This window comes from Aulonocara sp. 'chitande type north' Nkhata Bay, linkage group LG19 (assembly GCF_057382095.1).
Source record: "Aulonocara sp. 'chitande type north' Nkhata Bay isolate Kocher_YH1m ecotype deep benthic linkage group LG19, A_spYH_male_GT1.1, whole genome shotgun sequence".
NCBI lineage: Eukaryota > Metazoa > Chordata > Actinopteri > Cichliformes > Cichlidae > Aulonocara > Aulonocara sp. 'chitande type north' Nkhata Bay.
In genome coordinates, this window is record NC_141362.1 from 17,802,459 (window position 1) to 17,812,958 (window position 10,500).

Genomic DNA, 10,500 nt, shown 5'->3' on the forward strand with positions numbered 1-10,500 from the left:
TAAATTAAATTAAATTAAATTAAATTAAATTAAATTGGAACATTTGAGCTCAGCATGGTTGAAATATTCTGGAAAAAAACACTCAGAAATATTGGGATTAAAGTTAATATATTCACTGTAAATCAAATCAAAAGGCAAAAGATCAGGTATAAATGCACAATTAATGCCACTTTACATTTTTTATTTATTTAATTTACCCACAAGTAGATAAATTTATATCAGATTTGAATTAGTTAAGACGAATTTGAAACTACTCATTATACCAGAGTAAACATGATATGTCAGATTTTTGTCCGTTTCTGATCATCTGTATCAACTTTATCCTTTGAATTATTATCAGTTTATTACCTGTGGCAAACATTTTTAAGGGAGATTTATGATAGCAAATTAGGAGAATTATATGTTAAATGAATAGACTATCATTATCTAGAGAAATCCTGAGTTTCATGGATTGAAGTTTCTTAAGAAAACACACATTGCCTCAGATAGTATTAAAAATTGTTGTTTCAAATGTACATTTTGATCTTGGATGTTTTTTTCTCTGGTATATATAATAATTAAAAAACACACACGTATGAAAAGAGCACCAGCCTACAGTTCGTTTTTAGTGGAATACGCTTTTAAGGTGACCCGGAAGTGTTTCTATTTACACCGGATATCGAGCTTGTCAATGTGACCTGCCGTTACTCGCACACAGTTATGTTTTAATAGACGCGATTAGATAAACACTTAGAAAATGTTTCTCACCACAGTAAACTGTAAGTATTTTATTCTCTTAAATCTTGTCTTCAAACAGCACGACGCATGCGTACTTAGAGCTCTCCCAATACGCTGTTGTGGGGTTAGCTGATGCTAAAACGTGAGCTGCTCTTAAAATATACGTCTGTTCATGTGGGCAGTCACTGTGAAATATTTTATAATAAATTTATTTCACACGTTTCAGTGGTTTTGGGTTTTAGAGAGATAGATTTAGCTTCTGGATAGTACAGCAATATGTGTTCAGTGTCCATTCACTGGGCTTTGTAAGTGCGGAAATCTCAGAAAGCACCTGTGCTACTCGAGAGGTAGTTTTTCTTTTCATTTAGATGTGTAGGAGAGTCTTTGAGTTTTCAGCAGATACTTGCACACAACCTTAACAGCTTTAAGGACTTTCTGGGGCTGGTGTTGGCGTGCTGTTAGCAAGTTTCCACTAAAATCCCGTTGCTCTGAGTGCTGCTGAACGATATCTGTTGGATTCACCTGCATAAGATTCTTTCTTTTCTTTTCTTTTTACAGTGGCGAAGGCAAAATCCAAGTAAGTGCACTGGCTGATTCTTTGAAAGTCTAGTCAATAGGCCTCATTCACACATGAAGCATAAGGCTGTGCGTAAACCGTGCATACTGAGGATTTACGCGTAAATTTCTGTTTCATTAAAATAATCTTAACTGAATTTGCACTTCGGAGTACAGATGTACCTTTCCTTTACGTCATGGAAACGAACACGTGATGAAAGCCGGGCTGTCTTAGAGCATTTAAACAAACATCTTTACACTTAATGCTATTACTTATCCACATGTTGGATCCCATCCCTAATCCAACTCTAACCATTTGTCCAAGTCGAGGTCAGGCAGGAGTCTCGTGGGATGTGATGTTTGTAGACGGCATTGTAATCTGTACTGGGAGTAGAAAGCAGATGGAAGAACGTCTGGACAGTTGGAGGTATGCTCTGGAGAAAAGAGGAATGAAAGTCAGTAGAACACGTGTAAGTGAGAGCAAGACAGGTGTAACAGTGAAACTACAAAGAGAAGAGGTGGTGAAGGCGGATGAGTTTAAATACTTGGGCTCAGCCATCCTAAGTAATGGGCAGTGCAGAAGAGAGTGCAGGCAGGGTGCAGTGTCAGGGATAATTTCTTATATATCATTTTTTTAGCCACAGGGACCGGAAAGTTTACAAGATGATAGGTTCGATGTATGGTTTGGAGACAGTGGCACTAACGAACAAAATAGAAGGCTGAGCAGGAGGTGGCATTATTTAAGATGGGAGTGGCCATGATGGACAAGATTAGACATGAGTACATCAGAGGGACAGCTCAAGTTAAGTGGTTTGAAGACAAGGTTAAAGAAGCAAGCCTGAGATGGTTTGAATGGGCAGAGGAAAGCTGGCAAATACACTGGATAAAGGATGTAAAGTATGGAGTTGCCAGGCAGGAAGAAAAAGAGGACTACTACAGAGAAAATTCATAGATGTAATGATGGTGGACCCTAAAGGGAGCAACCAAAAGAAGAAGAGCACTACTAATATGAATTTTTATTATTATTAGTCATTTCATCTTGGTCATTAGTTACAGGTATCCAGAATAAGATAAGCAAAAAGTTTCTCAGAATTGAATAACGAACTGTAAGGAATTCAGGGTTTGACATGAGCACAGGGCCGGTATAACTGTACGTCAGGCAAGTTGCTTCTCCAGGTGCTGACTTTGTTTCCACCTGTCACAGCAAACTGGTTAAAGCCACCCTCACTGAAGAATATTTTTCTCTTGTTTTGTCATTTTAAAGAAAGCATGTGATATTTCTGAAGCAGAGAGTCTATTATTGTGTGACTATTAAGGTGGTTTCCTCCTGTGACTCTAACCCTTTCTACTTCAGTTGTGCTGATTGCAGGTAGTGCACACAAACCTGACGGGTTAGAATAATCCAGTGCACAAATCCAACGCTAATTTTGTGCAGAGGTTAAGAACATTTCTGCACGTGCACCCGTGAATGAGGCCTGTTGTTAGTGTTTCGTGTTGAAATGGCAGTCACCTCTCTGTGTGTTGCTTACCTATCAGGACCATCCTGGTGCAGATGGTGAGTGCTGCAGGGACCGGATACTTCTTCAACACAAAGAGGAACCGACTCAGAGACAAACTGGTGCTGCGCAAACACGATCCATTTGGTAAGAGCCGTGTGAGGACAACTATGACACACAAATACTCATTAAAGCAAAATCCATATAACCCAGGATATCTTTTCCTTGTCTGGCTTCACTTATTCAAGCGGCAGCAAGCAGGCTAAGCAGTCACATGAAGGTGTTGGCACTTTAATAAATCACTACTTGAAAAGTGAACCCAGGGTTTCCCAATCGACCTTTGAGCACACAACAGTATATGATTGTTTTTCTTTTAACTTGGAAACTATTTGTATTTAAACATGTGGTGTGATCAAAACATTCTTCCCAAAGTGAAAAGCCGTACCTGATTCTAAATTTGGCAAACCTCCAGTTCAAGATTATCTTCTCGGGCATATCCAGAAAGCTTCAATTGTTGCTGCTATTTTTAGAGATGTCCTTGGCTGTCCTGTTCTGACCATTTTCACTGAGAGTTTCATCATGACCTCACTGTGCTCACAATTTTGACACACTGGAGGGGATACAAACAAAAGTACAGGGGGACAAATATAATTTGACTTCTGCTGAGTGATCCAAACTGTCCAAGCGTAGCACCTGGAATAATGACCTGGAATAGATTAGTCCAATTTAAAATCAGCTAAGGATTCAAATTTATGGTGGACCTGTTTTCAGAACGTGTTGGTCACACCTTCTGTTCACCCCAGTGAAATAAACAAAACCCATATTTGGAGTGACCCTTGACTTCCACCTACTTTCTGCTTTTTGTCTTTTTAGTGAACAAGCACGTCCTGTTTTTTGAGAAGAGGAAGATCAGATCGATTTAACCGCAGCACACCGACACACACAGATGGACAAAATGAACTTGCAGAGGTTTAAAGGCATCGTTTTTATTGCCGGGGATGGTACAGCGGGTTAATCTGGTTGACGTGTTTATCAGAGGATTTCTTCCTGGATGGATAAAAGTGGAACTCCAGGCTTGAACAAAAGAGACTTGAAACCAGAAAAGTGAGGTTATGTAAGGGGACCACTGCTGCCATGATCTGAAGCTGTTCATTGGTTCAAAATAATTATTTAATCGGGTGAATGTACTTTGTGAAACATTTGTTGTGGTTAATTCAAATAAAATAATCTCAATGATTGACTTAGCTTAAAATTGATTACCATTAAAGATATCTTCAGCAGCAAATTTTCATAAGAACATTTAGTGTTGAGTCTTTCTGACCCCATTCAGATGTGGTCCCTTAACATCAGGGTCTACTGCTACTCTTGGAAGTATTCATTTGGGAGGTCCCGTCTGTACGGAAAAGACGTCTGCGTGCCGATTTCCCGCACGCTCACCCCTGCCACCAGATTGGCTCTGCGGGCCATCTCCTCCAGAGGCATGTGTGGGTGGTTGGCCATGTAAAATGCCAGTGCTCCAATGAAGCTATCACCAGCACCCTGAGAAGAAATAAAACAACAATGCATTGTTAAGGGGACCTTATTTTCAAACAGGTGGCAGTTAAATACAGACAAAATTTCAAGTAATGAGGTCAGCGTATGTGAAGCCAGGTTTAGACCGTTTTTTCTCTTGGCTCTATATTTTACATAGTGACATTTATGAGGGGCAGCCAATCAGAAGAAAGATTGCTCAAGGCAGCATGGAAGAGAGCTAAAACAGGTCATTTCATGCAGAGGATGAACTGAGCTGCACTGTAGCTCAGTATTACATTTGAATATTTTGAACTCTGAATCATGCAAAGCTACTGCAATTGAGTCCAGTATTAAAAAACAGGAATCTAAAAATTAATAAAATCAGTCTACAATCTATATGGCACAATATACCAAATAAATTATGCAATTTCAATCCCTTTTATTTCATTTGTTATGCAACCTGGTTAAATAATAAAATACTGGCATCTCGGGCAGATTTCCCCAGATTTCTTTTTGGGGAAAAAATTTGGGTTTTTCATCAGATTTCATTACCACAGATATGTCGCGTACACTCTGGGGCTCCTTCATTAACACCACCCCTCATATCTAAATGTATTAACCTGAACTCTTTTCATTTAAAAGTGTATATACTCATTTTTGGTTCCCTTTTGGTCTGAGCTACTTTTTTTTTTTTTTTTTTTATTAGTATAAGCTGTGGATTTTTACCATCTATCATCACTACTTACTTGCTTTTTCTGCCATTTATCCATCGCTGTTAACAATTTAACCTCCTTAGAAATTACTTTTAGCAGTACTACTAATGGCATTTCAGGCTATTTACAGGCCCATAAAAAGGGCCTTAAAAGGTAATAGACTTTTAAAGGTTCAAATTACATCACAGCATTGGTTTACAGTTTTAAGATTTGCATTAGGTTACTGAACAACTACAGCTTTGTCTAAAAAAGAATTCTTAAAAAGGGAATAATCACCCACAGTATTCATGTTAACTGACAATATTCAGTAAATATTCTGGCATGAAATTATGCTGACACTGACTTGTGTAAGATAGAGAAAAATATATTATTTAATCGAAGAAACATGTTACCTGTCACTTTGTGTTAAGTTGTCCCAAATTATCTGAGTGTTTGTTACCAAAGAGCCAGACTTTATGAGAAACTTTCAAAGTTTTTGTTTGGACATTGGCTTCTTTTACTCATTTTCTGTGAATTCCTCGTCATTTCCGAAGAATGAATATATATTTAAAAAGCCACTTAATAGATCTATGAATCATTCAAACAGGAAAAAGGCTCCTAACTCAAGGGATGAATCACTGTTGTGTCTACGCACAACCGACAATTTAACAAAAAAAACCTTATTTTAAATTTTATCTTAGTTACTAACAACTTGTAACAAAAACACATAATTTGTTCCCATGTCTTTAGTTGAATCTACAAAAAAGGCCAAACAATAAAAATAAAAATAACTGGGCTCTTAGTTAAAAACATGGCATATATTTGCATGGTGTGTCCAGACTAGACAAGTGGAGGACAAAAGCAGTAGCATGCATAAAAAAATTCTACAATAGATGAACAGTTAAGCTATATCCTTGAAAAGAAAGCTAGCAAAGACCTTCAGATGATCTGTCAGTGGAACTTAAGGAAGTGAAATGGGAAGAAAACATTGGACTGAAAATCAGAGGGATCAGGTCTTTTGAATTGTATTTCTGTGTATTTTTGCACATGCATCATTCTCAGTGTCAGATTTCTAATTTTCCAGGCAAAATATTAAGAAATGAGCCTAGCTCAAGACTTGCACAGTACCATATTCTTACATCCAGCTGACAGTTTATCAGTTATTAACGGTCTTAATCACTTATTTGTGACAGCTTAATATTCCACTACTTTTATCTTTTAGTCCACTAAACAATGGCTGATTCTTTACAGAAATATTTTATCTATTTATCCATACTTACCCCTAACTGAACCTTTATAATTGTAGCCTGACTTTAAAAGGGGACTACAGCTTTTCTCTACTAAGCATTTTAATATTTTGAAACACATTTTAGTTTTTCACTTCTACTGCTTATTCTTCTATTTTTTTTTAGCACACATTATTATTATTATTATTTTAATATATATTAGTTGTGTTAATCTTTCCAAGGTCCCCCAGCTACTACTGAAGTAACCTTTTGGAGTAGCTGTAACCCTGGACTATTGTCCCAGTCAACAATTCCTGAAAACATGAAAGCTGGAGGGGAAAAAAAGTCAATTTAAAATATTTGGATTTTTTTCAAATATTTTTCCTAAAATGCTTCTTTCTGGGGTTTTTTAAATTATTATTATTTTAGAGAGAACATGAAACACACTTAAAAGACGAGGGGAAGCTTCATGTCTAAATTCACTAAGCTGCCAACAGTAGGGGGTGCTGTGGCATTTTCCAGCTGTTTGACTTGTACTGCTGCCTGCAACTAGTTTGAAATGACTTACTGGTTTGCCCTGTGTGAAAGTGTGTCTGTCAACTCTAACAAAACATCAGCATTAAGGGCTTTAATCGGTTTCACGTAAAACCAGCAAAGTCATAAATCTGGCACTCGTGAAATGCCTAAAATGTGATCTGTTTCCCAACATCCTTTAAGGATGTTAAGTGTTTTATCATCTGATCAAATGACTACAGAAAGAAAAGCCAGCTTTCACTAATTGTTTTAAAAAGTCAGCTGAGTAACACGCGGCTGCCTCCTAACCTAACTGCCAGCAGCTCTGGTGTTTGGTTATTACCAGGAGCACATAAATCAAACCCTCATCTATTGATAAAGAAGGAATGTGCTGTGTACGCCCTGGAGGGGTGGTTTGCTGGGACGGGATGTCTAGAAGGGGTTTGTGTGTATGTGTGGGGGGGCTCACTGATGGGAAAAAGCACACTGGTATGTGGCGACATGCTCATGTTTAACCACAAATGGCCCCCCGACGCTGGTTCACACAAGCCCGCTCCATTACTCATCACATCGGCGCTCAAAAGACTTCATTGCACTCTCTACTGAGCATCTCTGTGAGCCTCCCCTGCTCATCCTCCAACTGCAAAGTAACGCTTTTGTCAAAGTGATGATTCAGTGGCATGGCGCAAAAACAAAAACCCCCAGCAACCCCCAAAATAACACTTCTGATTTGACCGTTACTGCACCTCTCCCTCCAGGCTCTTGCCTCTGGTGTGACTCCTGGACGGCAGAGATGCTGGAAAGAGTGAGATCAGAGATGAAACATTTCACAGGCCTGCTGGATTTCCATGTTTAAACCCTTGGCGTGTTTATGTCTCCTGTCTGGTAGCTGGGCTGGGTTACAGTGAAGCCTGCGTTTGGAACTGAAGCTTTGGTGGAGTGGCTCCACTGGTTTGACTCTGGCCCGTCTCCCAGTTAACATGTTGGGGTTGAGATGACTTTTGAGTGGGGATTGATGGTAGCAGCCAAAAGATTATGTGATAGAAACTGGAAGATTGCAGTCTTCATAGTCACAACAATAGATGATTATTTTTTAACCACAGGATGCTTCACATGATGACGTCCCAGTAATCCCTGCAAACACAGCCACCTCTGTCTTGTCACACTACAAAGAGGCTGGAACAAGTTTTAAATGAGCCAAATTCTTTATGAATGAAAAAAAAGCCTTTAAATGCATTCCTTGACAGACAAAAGTGACGTAAAGTGGACCTATTTCTTTTTTCCTGATTGTTCCAAGTGTTACAAAGGACAATAGACCCACAGACTCCCATGTTAAAATGAGAAATAATACTTACAGCCTGGGATGAAATCTGATTTAGTCTCCTATTATAACACATGTACAAAAAGCGGGAAAAAGAATAGATTTTAGGGCAACTTAAAGCCAGGGGGTGTGGCAGCTTGTTTGACAGGCTTTAGAGTAGGGTTTGACAAACCCATTACATGTGTCACGTATATATATGCCACATGTAAAAACCAACATTTATCTACAGTTCAAGTTACATACATATCCAATATATATCCTACCATTTTAAAGGTAGGATATATACGGGCTTTTTATCTGCTACTGCAGTTTCCAACAAAGGAATAACCTCGGCAACCAAAAACTGCAGTTCCGCCAATGGCCACCTGTGGCTGACTCTAAAAGCGAGTCCAACCCATAGACTCCTGTTAAAACGCTCATCTTTACAGCAACAGTAAACATGAATGCAGCCTGATGCACAAAATTACTTTAGTAGATAAAGCTCTTTTTATGTGGGAAGTTGGCTGTATGGGGCTGAATTTACTTATAATAATTTAGATTTTGTTAGGGCTTAAAGTCAGAGGTGTCAATACAGGCACCTGTCTGCTGGTTGGAGGCACTAATTGAAGGCACTGACACAGAGTGTTGAACTGATTTAATGCCTTTTTGGAGCATCTTTATTTGAATTATCTGACTAATATCACTTCCTGTGTAGTATAAACAGTCTTAAGAAGTTTTTGCTTCATTTTGGGTGAGTAAAATTGTACAATACTTTATTAGTCTACACATTGAAATACACTGAGGTGTTGCTTGCCTGGTTTTCAATATCCTGCACTTTGAACCTAACAAGCTCCTTGCCACAGAACACTCAACACTCTTTTTCACAGTAAAGTCAGCCATTCTGACCTGTGACTGAGAAGCTGGCTCTTTAACAGTAGGAGGGATTCATAACGACATGGCCAGAATTATTGGTACCCCTCCAATTTAGAAAGAAAAAAAACACAACTTTCTCTGGTGACAGTGATCATGGTCCACCATTCTGAATGATCCAGAGCTTACATTTTATTTGAAAAAAGGCAACAAATGAAAAGGGCACATGACGTATTTGTAGCATTAATTCAATGAGCAATCCAGCCTCAAAAGCCTGAGGCTTTAAAAAGTAGCTGTGCATGCTTTAAATAACGTCTACGATTCCACTGCACATTTTCAATTTGGTTGCAAGAAAAGAAACGTATAAAATCAAAAGTTTATATGTTTAACTGAAGTGAAAAACCTCCATGTGTTTATCTTAATGCACTAATAGTGCGTATTGCATTTTGCATTGCAGGATATCTTAATATATTTATAAAAGGAAGCATTTTGAGGGAAACTGAGCGTGTAGAGAACAAAAAAATTTAATTTGTAGGCTTTAATTCAACGATTAAATCAGTTAATAGAATAGTTATATGATGAGGCAATAAAACTTCACTTTTCCGGTCCAAACTTCAGCTCACTTGCTTGTACAATTGCCCAACCTTTCTGTGTCTTACTAACATCTCTGTCCCTGAGACTGGCATGTGACGCTACTGGATCAGGCGAATGAAGCTCAACAAGTTTGACAAGCGCTCCCCCCTTCAGCTTCGCTGCCGCTGCCCTCGACACACTTTGGTGAAGGTTAGATCTGGAGGCCCGTCAATCAAGTGACACAAGCGCTCGCCGTGGATGAGCTGTGATGTTCTCGTTGCTCGGCCCCCTGCCCACTGTGCCTTGACCTCCACGCCATTCCTCTGCCTGTTCTCCACTGATACTCACACTGAAGTTAGAAATCAGGGTGGCAGACACATCTGTAAGAAGCTCACCAAATTAAAAAAGTGGAACTTCTCTATTGTTGTTTTTGTGGGGAGCCAGCATGATGTAAATATATATAACTTTACAATGGGTCAATGGGAAATGGGAAATGGAAAAGGAAGTAAATGAAGTTGCGTGAGATCAAATCCTCAAAATAAAAGAATAAATTGACAGATAAATGGAAACAGTGACACCTCACAGTAAATAACAGTCGGCACTTTTCAATTCATGTTATTTTTCCAGCAATTTTGAGCCTTCATGGCTTCATACAGGAGATAATCACATTACATTTTCAGCGCTGAGAAATACAACAATTATTTTGACCAAGAAGGAGTTATTACTGCAAGATAAGCCTAGTGTCAAACTGCAGGTAAAAAGGAGACCTTTCAAATGCTGTAACTTGTGATGACCAGACACCTATCCCACAATAAAGTTTTCTCCGGTGGAGACAGATAAAACATCCAAGACTACTATTGTGACACATACACACACACACACACACACACACACACACACACACACACACACATATATATATGTATACATATATATATATATATATATATATATATATATGTATACATATATATATATACATATATATGTATACACACATATATATATATGTATACATATATATATATATATATATATGTATACAT

The 10,500-nt window shown here is 38.4% G+C and overlaps 2 protein-coding genes across 3 annotated transcripts in view; one reads left to right on the plus strand and one right to left on the minus strand.

The window, feature by feature from the left end:
- The first annotated feature begins 625 nt into the window (after positions 1-625).
- On the plus strand, positions 626-4,006 carry mrpl33 (mitochondrial ribosomal protein L33). 2 transcript variants are annotated; one of them, XM_086276039.1, is made up of 4 exons: positions 626-758; positions 1,276-1,294; positions 2,809-2,915; positions 3,642-4,006. In XM_086276039.1, exons 1-4 carry the CDS (start codon positions 737-739, stop codon positions 3,689-3,691), a joined length of 198 nt encoding a protein of 65 aa, XP_086132165.1. In that variant the 5' UTR covers positions 626-736; the 3' UTR covers positions 3,692-4,006. The 2 variants fall into 2 exon arrangements, with proteins under 2 accessions (XP_086132165.1, XP_086132164.1); XM_086276038.1 differs by lacking the exons at positions 626-758; positions 1,276-1,294 and adding an exon at positions 1,324-1,699.
- Positions 3,735-10,500, minus strand: part of rbks (ribokinase) — a 62,243-nt gene continuing 55,477 nt past the window's right edge. The window contains exon 9 of the mRNA XM_086276037.1: positions 3,735-4,307. Coding sequence (XP_086132163.1) covers positions 4,128-4,307 — 180 coding nt within the window. The 3' untranslated portion in view covers positions 3,735-4,127. The remainder of the gene's footprint in view (positions 4,308-10,500) is intronic.

Coding starts and splice junctions, on each gene's coding strand:
- mrpl33 (XM_086276038.1), top strand. CDS start 1,536: ATGCTATTACTTATCCACATGTTGGATCCCATCCCTAATCCAACTCTA. Junction 1,700..2,808: donor GAACGTCTGGACAGTTGGAG/GTATGCTCTGGA, acceptor CTTACCTATCAG/GACCATCCTGGTGCAGATGG. Junction 2,916..3,641: donor GCGCAAACACGATCCATTTG/GTAAGAGCCGTG, acceptor TTGTCTTTTTAG/TGAACAAGCACGTCCTGTTT.